The sequence below is a fragment of the Tamandua tetradactyla genome, chromosome 24, assembly GCF_023851605.1.
Source record: "Tamandua tetradactyla isolate mTamTet1 chromosome 24, mTamTet1.pri, whole genome shotgun sequence".
NCBI lineage: Eukaryota > Metazoa > Chordata > Mammalia > Pilosa > Myrmecophagidae > Tamandua > Tamandua tetradactyla.
The window spans coordinates 37,892,966-37,907,842 of record NC_135350.1 but is presented as its reverse complement, the minus strand read 5'-3'; the positions used below and the strand labels follow the sequence as shown (position 1 = coordinate 37,907,842).

General features: G+C 37.9%; 1 protein-coding gene across 6 annotated transcripts in view; it reads right to left on the bottom strand.

The window, feature by feature from the left end:
• Nucleotides 1-616: 616 nt before the first annotated feature.
• Nucleotides 617-14,877, bottom strand: part of FAM13A (family with sequence similarity 13 member A) — a 344,433-nt gene continuing 330,172 nt past the window's right edge. For all 6 annotated transcript variants that reach the window (XM_077142873.1, XM_077142872.1, XM_077142870.1 and 3 more), the window contains 5 exons: nucleotides 12,724-12,819; nucleotides 11,173-11,256; nucleotides 4,897-5,093; nucleotides 4,216-4,317; nucleotides 617-1,803 (listed from right to left, as the gene is read on the bottom strand). In XM_077142873.1, the coding sequence (XP_076998988.1) occupies nucleotides 1,677-1,803; nucleotides 4,216-4,317; nucleotides 4,897-5,093; nucleotides 11,173-11,256; nucleotides 12,724-12,819 (606 nt within the window). In that variant the 3' untranslated portion in view covers nucleotides 617-1,676. The remainder of the gene's footprint in view (nucleotides 1,804-4,215; nucleotides 4,318-4,896; nucleotides 5,094-11,172; nucleotides 11,257-12,723; nucleotides 12,820-14,877) is intronic.

Below are 14,877 nucleotides of genomic sequence, written 5' to 3'. Positions count from 1 at the left end.
GACGCCATGAATCCAAACTGACCAGTTTCTCAATAGTCTATTTTGAAACTAACAAGTAGTCAGTTCAGTTTTAGGTCCTCTTTCTTCTCTCCTTCATCTTTAGAGGTACACTTTAGAGAGTAACTCTCAAAACATACAGGAGGGCACACCCCATGTCCTGTTCATCCGGCCACTTTCTCTTCAAAGGACAGACCCTGCTGAAAGGTCTGCTCATGACAGCCAGCAGCTGCTGGGTGCAGACACCTCGGCTAGACTCAAACCCGACCCCCGATGGACAGGTGGAACCAGGGTGTGGTTTCCTGGGTGCTTATGCAGAAGTTTAAAAAGTAACAACAAATCACAAAGGGATATTAGCACACTGGGAGATGAATGATTCAGTGTCCTAAATTCCCTGGTCCCTCCAAAATGTCTAATAAAGACAGCTTTGTGACAGAGTCTTTGAAAAAATTATAATCATAATTGGCCACACACCATTTCTTTTTCTTTTCTGAATGTTGAACATCATCTTAAAAATAATGTGATTTAGATTCTGCCTTGGGCTAAGCTCTGAGGCCTGCATTTACTGTTCAGTGTGGGGATTTTGAGTGCAGGTTTCCTTTGACTTTTTTTTTAACTCGTGAGCACTCAGAGGCTGAGAACGTGGTCTCCCCTGTCTCCCACGATCTTCTACACTATTTGGCTAAGAATGAAACGAGACCCTTCATGTTTGGCTAGTGTCAAGGTGAAACGGCGCCCGAACCACGGTGCCATATCCATGTTGGCCTTGCTTAGAGTTTGATGTTAAATGTCTTTTTAAAGTCTGAGGCTGATGAGGACAGGCAATGTTAAGGAATGGATCTTCTAGGCTCTTCACCATGTTACCTGGATTAAAAATCAGCATTAATGGAGCTCTTGTTATAATCCTGCTGTTCTCTGCAGATTACCCAATCCTAGGCAGGGACCCAATTTTTTTATCAGCTGAGGAAGTCCTGAAGACATACACAATCAAATAAATCATCGCCCTGCCATTCTGGGCATGTGCTGCTTCCCTCTACCTGAGAACTGTAGGGGAAAACAACAAATTCACAACAGTGGGGGAGGGCGCAGCTCTGTAGAAAGGTCACCGGAAGGGTCAAAGGCAGCAAAAAGGGCTCTCAGATGCACAGTCACACTTAACCAGGGTACAAGGAAAACATGAACCTCCACAGCAAGTTTGCTCTACATAGCGAAGTCCTGAGCTTGTTTATATCACAGTTAGACAGAGAATGGTCTCATGTTTCCCAGTTCTCCAGGGAAGAACAGTATATATTCTCTGTAAATGAATGTGTCTAAATGTAGTGATTCTTCACTGCTAGTGTTAGCAAAATTTCCACTATAGTGTGTCTGTATAGATGTGTGTGTGTGTATGTTTGTGTGTGTGCAGGAATATTGACTTTCCCATCACAGAATTCCTAAGTCAGGTCAAGTTGCCATCTTCTACCTAGGCAGTCTCTAAGGTAGTCAATGGAGATAGGAGCTGGGCCTGGAGGCAGAAAGGCTGCGTGCTTTGCAGGTCCTGGAAATTCTTCCTTGTGCCATCCAACCCCAGTTTCAAGATTGCCTTTCATTTCTGCAGAGCTGTTATTTGTCCAAGAAGGCAGCTGGGAAATCTAACCTGCATCCTGCCTGCCACCTCTTCTCACACAGGGTCTACCTCCTCACATGGATTTGGAATCAGTGTCTCTCTTGCTGATGAGCACCTCCAGGAGCCTTAGTTTCGCCTTTATGTGCTTATACTCATTGTACTCTTCAGCCAGAGGCGTGCGGTCTTCCTTCTGGACATTTCTAATGGAAACAAAGGAAAAGGAGGCAGACAATCATTTTCTGTCTCGTCTAGAGGAAAGTGTTCATCAGGTGACTCATCATTATGTGGAAACTACAGTTAACCTTTAGAATCAGTATTGCCAAACATCACTTGGTATCAAGACTGGAGCTGGATTGAGACAAACAGTGAAAGGCTGCTTCTCCCACAAGGCGCCACACAATGCAGAGGTTTACGAAGTGCGTCTGGCATTTTGTAGCATGGTATGAAGGACTACGAAACGTAAACATTTTCCTCCTCTGCTGTTAAAATATGAATTTACATTGAGTCTCCATACATGGAAATCCTACATTCCTCATTTTAATAATACTTTCTCATTTTTATACAATCCATCAAATGAACCATTAAGTTTCTAATTAGCAATTAGTATGTACTATAATTTACATGCTTTTCAAAAACAGTTAATACTTCTACTTAATATAAAATTAGTGTTGAAATTCAGCAGTTGGGACATTAAATACTGAGCCCTTACATGTAACTTATATGCCTAATTTTTACATGTGTAAACAATAAATATTAATTGAGAGCTTACTATGGGTCAAGCGCTGTGTTAAGCACTTTGTGTGCGTGATCTAAGATAACCCTCACGGCAGCGTGGCGAAGGAGTGTTATAACCCACATCCTGGCGAGGGGAAGCCAGGACTGGAAATGAGGTGGGCTCGCTGCAAATTAACCGTTCTTAACCTTCCTGCAGTCTTGCTTCTCATTTCATTTTGAAATGTACACGTCCAACATTCAAACAGCAGGTTTCTTTCCTTAGTATGAAAAAGCAAATATAAAAAAGGGGGATAGCAGGCAGCTTATTTAATTTGTTTGATAAACTAAAAATAAGTGTATCTTATTCATGCCCCGCCTTGTTCTAAGGAAGGAATCTGGTGGATTTTCAGCAGAGGGCAGTGAAGGAGATACGAATTAGGAATTGCAACATCCACCACCTAGTTCCTGTTGGGTGCTTTGTTCTCCTCGGATATGAAATAACGGAACAGACTTGATGATATCAGAAGTCTCACACAGGCCTAAAGTTTTATGGTGATGATTACATTAATTCCCATTAATCATATTTTCTTAAAACTTAGATAGGTTATATAATTTTATGGAAACCCTCACGTATAGGATGTTTGTACATAATGTATAATTATAATTATATACAAATATATGGACAAAGTAGATTATAGGGTAGCCGGGACAGGGACAAGGGTGGGGAATGGGGAGTTAACATTTAATGGGCACAGAGTTTCTGTTTGGGGTGATGGAAAAGGTTTGGTAACGGATGGTGGTGATGGTAGAACAGCGTGTAATTCACTGTAATTAACACCACTGAATTGTACAGTTGAAAGTGGTTAAAATGGGAAATATTATGCTGTAAATACGTTAACAACAAAATATTTTTTAAGGGACAAAAAGAAACCAGAAATATGCTTAGAAAAAAGATGGGAAGGAAACGCATCAAAATATTAATTATGGTTTGTTTTTTATATTATTATTAATATTGGATATTATCTCTCTTCTTTATCTGCTTATCTATGTTTTCCAAATGTGCAAGAAAAGAAAATCAAATATTTAAGTAGAAAAATATATATAAATTGTGAGAATATCATTACAGGATAGGACAGATCCAAATCAGTGATCCTAAAAATAACATTATATATTAATTGAAATAAACTAGAATACAACACATTTCAATTGCCCAAGCTGATTTTTGTGGTGCTTTTAGTTCCCAATATTTTCCAGAAGTATAAAAGGGGACTTAAAGAAACTGTATTTACACAGCTTAATCTGGATTCAAATAAAAGCAATTTAAAGTGATAAAACTTGACTCTAACATAAATGCAAATATCATCCCTGTTCTATCTTTGAGCTCATGCTGTGGCTTTGAGTAAGATATTCTATGTGTAATCACTTGCAAACATGGGAGACTATTTCTCAGCATAGTGTTATGTGAGGATGATTAAATTATGCCATAAAATTCCACTAGAGAAAAGCAACCTATTAACCAGGTGCATTTATTGCTTCTTATATATATTTTTCATTCAAACTTGACAATTATCATCTTTGCTTTTAAAATGAGCTTAAAATCAGCAAAATTTTGGTTCCTTTTTCCTTATTTCTCTAATTTCTTAGGGGGAAAAATATACCAGTGCTGTCACCTGGAAATTTAAGCTTCAAGCTGCTTAGAATTTGATGTGATGGGTTAGTTTTATAAATGTTATAATTCTGCATCAGTCTTGGACACCATCGAAGGGGCGTTTCTTCCTTAAGGACCACCCGAACCTCATCATCTCACAGTAAATCTTTAAGGGCACAAACTCACGGGGGGGGGGGGGGAGGGGAATCTGTTGGGGTAAGTGAAGAAGGAGAGAAAACAAATGCACTACCTCCCATTTTGCCTGAAAAAATTATCTTCAAAATCACGAAGTTTCTTTCGAATCCTTTTCTTTTCTTCTCTCATTTCCTGAAGGTGTTCCAAGAGTTCAGGTCTAAGTGGACAGAAAATGCCAAGAAGATTAAGTTAAATCTGATTGTAATCAATGCAATGAATGTGTAGCTCAACAGGGATGAGCACATACGTGCAAAAAACTGCTGAGGGTACTTCAGGGTCAGCGAAATGGATGTTTACTATCTCTTGAAAGTTCAAATATGCTGGCTATAAAAAGGCTTGTGAGGCTCCTGCAGGCTCCTGCTATTTATGAATTCTTAGGGCTAGCAAAATTACATAGCGCTTTGTCATCTTTTGCTTTAAAATAAAGAGTTGACATCTGTGTTCAATGTGCGTTAAATTATGAGCTGTGGAGAACAGAACCACACAATGCCATTTATAGAGACCTTCTGGTTGTTTAAGCAAGATTTCAAAAGCTCCCTCAGAAAATGTGGAATGAAATATATTAAAAAATTGAGACAGAAAAAAAACATATATCACTGTTGTATCCACACAGTGCCCCCCCACCAAGGTTAAGTCATTTGCATTTTCCAGCTAATTTATTTAAATACAAAGTTTTAAAGAACATTTCAGAAGGTTATTTGCACTGAAACATTTCGGTAACAGCAAAATGACATACATTGAAGCAGCATGGAGATTTGAAAGCCCTGTGTCCTGGCTGCATTTTGATGGCATTTTATCATCCATGGGGGAAATGAATCCATCAGCATCATCTTCGAACTGGTCCAGAAAGCAGCGTGCACTGAAATCAGTTTTCAGAGTGACCGTGAAGTCTGGTTTCATGTTGCTATCACTTTCTGAACCCTCCTCTTCTTCCTAGAATTACACAGCAATCCCAATAAAAATCTGGCCACATTTTCTGGCATCTTCCATTACAAGTATCATTTAGCACTCATTTAATTATCCAGACATCAAGGGGAAGTCTTTGTAAAAATAAAAACAGAAAGGCCAGACATCATATAAATGTATGTTTCTAGTTTTTTCTATATCTACATTTGGCAACACATGTGAACACTGTGGGCACATTACTGAATATTTGTATATATGTCTATGATATATACCCAAATCATAGTTAGTTAATAAGAAAACTGATTATAAAATGTGTTCTCAACATTTAATCTGCAGCACAATTAATAGCTATCAAGGTGGTGGGCAAGAAGGAACACCCATCATAACTTTAGACCCTAAATCATATGAACCAAACAACACTAAAAATTTCCAGCTCTGTGACTAACAAAACCCACCACAACCAGGTAATCAGTGCCTTAAGGAGTCTATTACTCATGTACCTCAGAAAACATTTTTTATTAAGCTACAAACATTTTCAGAAGTAGAACAAATACAGCCTTTCTACTTAAGAGTTGAGATTCTAAAATATTTTGGGGTTGCTTGAAGCACAGAATTTTAGAAAAGTTTTGAGAAGATCAAAACATTTATCTTTTCATGATTGGGAACATAAAACTCATACATTTTTTTCAAGAGCTTTCAAGGGCCACAACTGTATTTTTCAGTCTCCCAAGATTCTAAGTAAAGTATGATATTCTCTGTGCTGATTTTAATGCAATTAGGAAATGAAGTCAAATGATTTCTTGTGTCAGTTTGAGGCAGGTAAATCTAAGGAAAAAATAATATCAGAATCTGAGGGAAACATCATCTTTTTTTCAGGTGCATGGTCCGGGAATCAAACCCGGGTCTCCCACACGGAAGGCGAGCATTCTACCACTGAACCACCCGTGCACCCCTGAGGGAAAAATTTTAAAAGATATAATTTACTACCAAAATGTAAGCATTAGGCCAGAAAATAATATGTTAATTTCTTGAAAAAATAAAAATTTAGTTAGGAATGCAGCTACATGAACAACTGAAAGTATAACATTAATTATTACAGTTAAACCTAATGGTTTCAATGCCAACACAACTAAAAATCTCTGGAAGCAGGTAAAAATAGTTATCATTGGAGGTAAGGTCACAGATGGGCAAATTGCAGCAGTGGATTATCTTACCTTAAATGTAGGTATGTTTATAATGGTGTCTCTAAAGAGAAATAATGCAAACAAAGCCAAAAAAAAAAAAAGGACTATTACACACTACAATGAAAATTCTATTTTGAAAGCATAAAAGTAAAACCAGTAAGCACTAGGTGGCTGTGCCAAATGCTCTTAGCTTTTTAGATCTTCAGTCTCTTTGCGTGGTCCATGAAAGTAAATGTCTCAGTAATTTTTTATATTTAAATTATTTTTAAAATGTAAAAAAAAAAATACATAAAATAAGATTCAATTCTTAAATGAATAATTCTTTACCTTAAAGTTCCTCTTTTTTTGTAAGGAGTAACAATTCTTTCATATGGCATTTTATAAGGATTAATTGAGATAAGGTATAGAAAGTACCTAATAAGATATATGGCACACAGGGAGTACAGACTGGTTTTGGCTCCCTTTCTTTTCCCCTGCCCTAGATAAGGAAGAAAAACTCAATGGAGGTAGTGGTGTGAATCTATGTACTGCAGTCCCCAGAACTTGGCTGATGTTTGCATACATAGATGCTCAACAACTGTTAAATAATTTTAGTAACTCTGTTTTAAATTAGTGATAACAAATCACTATTAAGAGAGCATTAAAATTCAGGGGTGAAAGTCTCCCTGGCAGAGTAGGAGATGACTCCCAGGGAGGAGCTCGGCCCTGGCACCCTGGGATCAACAATACCATCCTGAACAAAAGGGGGAAAAGAAACGTTAACATACAAGGTATCGATGGCTGAGAGAACTTGAATAGAGTCGAGAGGCTACTCTGGAGGTCCCTCTTAGGCAAGCCTCAGTAGACATTGCTGCCTATTATAGCTTGCCAAACCTACACCAAAACCATTCCTGCCAATCCTGAAGAATACTTAGGGCATTATGTAACATTCTACGAAGGTATGAAGGGTAGTTTTCCAGAAACCTACAACCTCCAGATGGTTCCCTGGACCAGATAAGTCATAAAATGCAGAGGGGCCAGCCTCTCCAGAACATCAACTGGTTGCATCCCCCATCCCATATTATCAATAGCCCATTCCAACATGAAAAAGCTAGAATGGCCAGAGGCTAAACACCTTTAAAGAGTGGGAGAAAGATCAAAGTTGACTGTGGAGTTATACAGAGAAGGTAGGGTTTAACAAATGAGTATGACTGCTGAATCACTAAGCTGACACTTCTTTTAGTCTCCAATATCTTCGAGCAGCTAGAAGTAAAAGCCTAAAATTGTGGAACTGTAACCCACACCAAACTCTGAAATCTGTTCTATAACTAATTGTTGCAATGTGCTTTGAAATTCATTGCTTTTTTGTATCTATTTTTCACAAAAAAAGATAAAAGTTGATTGTGATGATAAGTGCATAGCTATAAGATGAAAAAGATCAATGTAATCATGCACTGTATTAACAAATAAAGAATTTAAAATTAAAAAAAAAAAAACAGAGTAGTAAAGCCCAAGACAGATAAGAAATGAAGTTACAAAGAGGAGCCTAATTACCTTTAATAAAGCCAGGAGTCTAAGCCTTAACAAATTATAACCCAGAATCCTGAGAGAGCTTAACAATGTGAAAAACGCTTTGCAAATAGTGAGCAGTCGATGTCTGAGATGAAGCTAACTACTCTCAGTCATCTCTGAAAATCATGTGAAAAGAGAAGCATCAAAATAGGTAGACCTTCAAATTGTAAGTTCATCAGGTTATTGGGGCTATTGGGTAAATTCTAGAAGAAATTAGATGCAGATAATGTACAAGCAATGAGGAGCCCTGCTTCCTCAAAAACGTATCCTGAAACCTCTGTAAAGAATGAGAGGACCAACCCTAAGAAAGGAAAGCTGGTTACCACCTTCACGCAGTGATGATGTCACGGTGATGTGAACCTGCAGGGACCCTGCCCTACCATCACTCGGATAAACTTGGAAAGGGCATACTCACAAAATGTGTTAGATAGTACAAAGTGTGCATCTGGTATGTTGGAATAAAAATCTAGATTTTATTTATCTCATAAAGCTGGAATAGAAGTATTAGAAATAACACATTGGTTAACTAGTCCAATAATTAGGCTAGGAAAAAAGTGGGCGTGAAGCTGGTAAGCAATCCATGGAAAAGACCTGAGAGCAGTGGTTCGCACCTGGGGGTGATCTGGCAATGTCTGAAGACATTTTGGTTGTCACATTTGGGGGAGGGGGTGGGTTACCAGCATTTGGTGGGTAGAGAACAGGGGCGCTGCTAAACACATTATAATACCCACCCTAAAATGCCCCTTACAACAAAGAATTATCCTGTCCAAAATGTCAACAGTGCTGAGATTGAGATACCTGCCCGAGAAGGACTGAAATGAACTTGCAATACATTGATTGCCAGGTGGCCCTGGACTTGCAGATCTGACAGGACCTTAGCAATCCAGATCACGGTCAGGGCTCGTCTTCTGGCTGACTGTCCTGGGTAAACCATACCTGGAATTATTTCCAGTTCTGGGAACTGGTACTTTTAAGAGGGCTGTAGATAAACTGGAGTGTGTGTGTATAGGCCAGAACCCCAGAATGGTGGAAGGTCTGGGACTCATAGCCCATGAAGAATAATAGGAACGTGGAGAAAAGATTTGTACAGGGTGTGGGTAGGACTGGACAAGGCGGATGGCTAGAAGCCTATGAAGTGCTCTCAGAGATGAAGCAGTATGCTCATTAGCCATGTTGCTCCAGAGCGCAAAACTAAGCCCATTCAGTAGAATATAATACATTAGTAACTATGAATATTAGAATTTTCAATTGTTTTAATTAGCTATGATATATTTTATATTTAGAGTACCTATGCATTCTAGAATTACAAGTTATATAATTATAAGTTAAATGCAATGAATAAATTTAATCATAATTTTATAATTTAAAATGACAATTATAAAACTAATAATATATATAAAAAAGTTTTAGCTATTATTGATGCCAGCCCATATAATGAGCTGGAATCCCTCCTTAGGGACAGTATCTTTAGTTTGTTAGAGAAGTTTTAGAGGAGATTCTTATCTTGGATAGAAGAATTGTCTGGATAATCTCTAGGTTTCTTTGAGCTAGAAGATCTAGGGCTTTAGAGCTTGAAATGGCTCTATTTAATAGGCAGTTGGTTCCCTCCTACAGGCATTTAAAACCAGGCCTGGTTTCTAAAGAAAATAATTTGTTCCAATTAGAACAAAATGAACTGAAAAGACAGCACTGTTTACAAAAGCAATCTAATCATTGCGAAATTATCTGAAATTTTGACCATCACATGGTCCAGTATAAGAGCATGGCCAAAATATACTTGTGAAAAAAACACACTAAGCTAACGGATAAGACCTGGAAGAATGTCCTCTTTTAAAAAGAGCATCAGAGGGCTTATCTTAAACTCATTTAATGAGGCAATTGTTGAGTGTCATATTCTGAAGTGTTAAAGAACACATTTTTTTCCTAGTAACTGTTGTATTGCATGCTGCTAACAGAAACATGCTAATTTTTCATATACACAATTGCCCCAATTTCTTCAATTACAGTGGTTTAATCCTTTTGTCCAATTGCCAGCTAGACAAAATTTGTCTTCTTTCATAGACATTAAGGCTTATTAAAAGAAAATGGCTCTAATCCTTAAGACACAATATAGTATACTGTCCCAAATTTCTCAATACCAAGTTTAGAGCATTTTCAAAAAGGAAGTTTAAAAAAAAATAACATGAGTAGTGAGCACAATCACTGCCTAATATTTTAAAATTAGGCCTTTGAAGTATTTAAGATTGCTAAGAGGTAAGGAATGGGAAGGAGCACACAAAAGAGAAGGTTTTGTAGTTTGTGCTACCTTACTTTCTTATAATGAGAATCAAGTAAGAAAATGGAGAGGTTCTCAACTGGAGTCCCTCAATGAGAAGAGGCCTCCTATTCTGAAATAATCATTCCTAACTACAGTAAATGACTACCTCAGCCAACTTGAAATTATCATAGAAAAGTAACAAGTGAAACTTGTAAGACTCAATTCTGCTTTGGGCTTAACTTCCCCTTCAGACTTTAAACAACTGCTAAAAGGCAGGCATCAATTTTAAAAAAATGACTACATTAATTTTTCACCTTTTGAGTCCTGTATAAGGCAGTCCAATTTGGTTAGTTTTCTGAAAACAAAAACATGAAAGAGGTTCATCCCAGTAGAAATACTGATTGTATGGTCACAGGTTTCACATCCCATTCTAGCAAAAGTAGCCACTGATTACAAGGATTATCTGTATAAAATCCATAATTACTACTGTAAAAAAACATCAGAGCCTCTGCTCTAATGACTGTCTGTCCTAAGAACCATATTCACAGACAAAGAGCAGATTATAAAATTAATACTAGGGAGTAAATGTGTCAAGGAAAGGCAGAGGAAGGAAGAACAGGTAAATTCCAACAGCAAATCTGTCAAAGACAAGTAAGATATTGTTTATAAAATTATAATTTTTCATTGTATAATATATATGGCTTTGGTTGACTTTATTGTTCTATAAACTCACCGACATTTCCTTTAATTACCCAATGAACTCATTTAACCAAATTTTGGAATAAAGAAAATTCATTTCCCAAATGGACTCCTTATAAAAAGTAATTATGAAAACAACAGAAAAATAATGGCACCTGAAGGCAAAGTAAAAACAAAGAAAAAATAACAGCAGAAAAAAAAAGAGATTATGGAGAACAGCTAGTCTATAAATAAAGAAAAAGGGACTGTTCGAAGTTGGTAGATGCAGAAGATGGTAGATGTCCTATTTTTTAGGAGACACTACAAGAAGCCATCACCAAAGTCCCAATCAATCGCTTTCCATTGGCGGGAGAGAGAAAAAGAGGGCGGGGACTGATGCAGATGTAGCAATGGGTTAGCAGCTGGAGGTCTTCACCTTTATCTCCTTGAAGAAGGAAGCAGTTTCACCCTCGATAATGGGCTGCAGCAAAGGGCTTCTCCGCTTGCTGGAGGGGGAACCCTGCGACAGGTGTTAACAAGGAGGTTACATTGTGAATCCCTTTCCCTTTCCCTCCAGCTCTCTGCTTCTGACCTCACCAGTATTTTATACTGTCTTTTAACTGTACACCCTAACCCCTCCCCACAAAAGATTCCCAGGAAAGCCTGAAACAAGCAAAATTCTTTTCCAAGTTGCCACTTTATTTCAGAGCCCACATACATACACCGAGGAGGACACATTAGTATAAGAACAGCGCGTGAGTGAGACTTAACCAGTCACTGAGAAGAAACTGGAAAAGGAACACTTGCCCCCTACTCCCTTTCAGCCCCAATCACAATTACTGCAAGAACACTTTAACCTTAGTAAACTACGGGGAGTAACTAGCTGACCAAGCAATACATGGGTTGTCTAACTCCCCTGTTGTCCATACACCTTATTTAGGAACATGTAGAGTCCTAACTGGAAAATCAAAAAGATTCCTTAGATTTCATTCTTTTATTTTTTAGTCCACTTATTAATCTTTTCTGCAGGAATTTCTAGAAGAATAGCTTTCTTCAAATGCATCTGCCTCATTCATGTGAACAAGTGCATTATTAAAAGAAATATAGAAATAAAAAAGGAGATTTAGGGAAGGACTAGATAAGAGCAGTGGCTAAAATGAGTATATGTTTCACTAACAATGTAAAAGCAATGTTGTGTTGGCTTTATTAAAAAGCCTAAATGCCATCAGAGGAAATCCCAAAGTCCCTGGAGACCTTTGAAATGGGACAAAAAATTCTCCCAGAGATGGACAAGACATTAACAACTCACTCATGCGCTGGGGGATGGAAAGCCTGTGATGGGGCTGAGAGCAAGCCAGCGAGTGCCCAAAAGACTTTCCCACAACAGAAAGCATGTTGCTGCTCCTCACTGCTGACAAAATAAAACTTCAGGGACCAAAAGCGGCAAAGTGGTCAATGAGAGCAACTTCAAAATTGTTAGTTTCCTCCCTTTTTTCAGCTCTGTATATATCCTACATTCTCCAAGAAAGAGAGGGGGGTTCGTGGATTCCGTAGAGGCTTTTCTTCTGGACATGACACCTCCCTTGGAGGGAGAGAGAAGACTATTAACAGAGGGAGCCCTTAGGATCAGAGAGGCACTCTTTGGCCTGGAGAAAGCACTGCCCCTGTCACCTTGGAGCTATGTCTCTGAGGAAGAGAGGGTGGAGTCAGTCCAGTAAATGTCAGATGGATATATATATATGGCCTAAGAATGTCTCCCAAGAGGAAAAAAAAAATTCTACCAGCTTCAGATTTGCTCATTTTCGGCAAATGTAGCCACAGAAGTCTTTGGAAAGTTCTTCATTCCCCAACCCTGTGGGCCACAGATAGCAATGACTGGTTTAGCTATTAAAGCCTACTCTTTAATGAGAAAGCAGATCAGGGCCCTATTAATTTAAGCAGGGTTCAATAACTCAGATAATCAACAACACCAAGGTATTGTACTCACGATGATGGGTACAGTGTTGGCTCGGGACAGGATCTGCTTGACCAGCCGGTATCTGTCATATAGGGGCTTCATAACCTGACGTTCATTCTTTGTTACCTGAAAAGCAAGGACAAGAGAACTGAAAACACCACTTTCGGTGGTCCTGCTAACAGCTGTCCAAGCATACGTGGGGCTTTGTGGCCTCAGAGAGAATACAGATGATTCAAACTAAGTCTTACAATATTTATTTAAACTGACTACTATTTAGTCAATAAATACTCAAAATATCCACTTTAGCTGCAGACCACTGGAAATCACTCCACACTATTACTGCTTTTTCTAAAACAAAACTACGATCATTATTATTTCCCTATTTAAAACTGCTCAGGTTTTGAGTTTCCAGACTATTATTTTCTGAGTCCAGAGAAAAAAGAAAGCATGTATTTCCATTTTAATAGTTATCATGCAGCTCTGCAATCACTTTATTGACATTTCTTTTTCCTCCATTTTTGGGCCTTCAACTTTGAAGGCACCTGTGGATTACATACAAATGGATTATCTCTTGTTTCCCTTTGTAGTTATTTGCCTGTCACTAAGTGATCAGTAATAAATCACTCTGGATGAACTTTTCAAGCTAAGAAGGATTCTGCCATCATGCAAAAACAGTTCGTGAATTTTGTATCAGCATTAATAATAATAACCTTTTGTTTGTAACTCCTCGGTTATCATATATTAAAAGGCAGATGATATTTTTGTTTCTACCATCTACAGTACCAAGGCAGTTTCAAAATTAGGATTTCATAAATGATGACTGATGAGGTTGGAAAGGAACTCGGAAATTATTTTATGTGAAAAGATTAAGGATCAAACCACAGGCGCTACTACTAAATAACTGTCACAATGGCTAAAAGGGAAAGGTGTCAGCAAGAACATCTTGTACAACAGAAACTCCTTCTCTGCTGGTGAGAGTAGAAAACTGTTTGGTAGTATCTACTAAGGCTGAACATATGACAGGTCAGTTCTGTTCTTAAGTATATTCCAAGCACATGTGGACTTGTACTTCAAAAAGGAAGGCTTCTAGGGTAGGCCACGGTGGCTTAGCAGGCAAGAATGCTTGTCTGTCATGCCAGAGGACCAGGGTTCGATTCTTGGTGCCTGCCCATGTAAGAAAAAAAAAAAAAAAGGAAGGCTTCTAGTTGGAGTAGATAAAGAAGATCAGTGGCTTAATTCTCTGGCTTATGACACCAATATTTAGATTTTCTATGTATTTATTGCTCCTGTGTTAAATTAGTGGTCCTTAGGGACTAACCACTTGAGGATGACCTGATAAAATCATCTTTTACTATGCAGAGTTAAAACTTATGATTTCACCAAAGTTAACATTAGCATTTCATCAAAAACACCAAAAACAATAAAGATGTCAAAGTCTACAGTGACTGAAAGGTGAGAATTAATACTATTTAATTTGTATCAGAATTATTTTCATGGTGTTTATCTGAGGACAAAGGCTTAGTGAAACTGAAACTTGGTGAAACTAAGACAACTTTTACTCTTCATAAAGCCACATCATACGCAATTATCAGTACTGGATTTGTGAGCTGAGCCAAAATCTAAGCAATAGTTAGATTAACAAACTAGGAACTTGATTGAAAGTCAAAAAAGGGCACTCCCAAGGGTCCATCAGTAGACGAATAGATAAATAAAATGTGTATATCCATACAATGGAATATCATTACCCAGGCATAAACAGGCATGAAGTTCTGGCACATGCTATGACGTGGATCAACTTTGAAAACATTATGTCAACTGAAATCAGCCAGGAACAAAAATTGTCAAAAATTTTGGTGCTAACCAAGAATAGCATTCTGAACAAACCATTGAAGTTCTATGAACCTCGGGTTCCTCATTGGTAACCTGCAGAATTCAGCTGAGAAAATATTTAAGATACTAGTTGCTTGAAAATGACTTTGGCCAAGTAGGTATTGTATTTTCAACAAACTTTCACTCACTCCTCTTACATCAAACTTTTATTTAGTTTTCATATAAGTAGTCACTCTGAATGGTTTTCCCAGGTCTGGAAATAGGATTATTATTAAGATCTATTTTGTACATAAATCAAGAGAACACAGAAATACAGATATGAAGATCTAAAGGAAAAAGGCAGTATGTTCCATT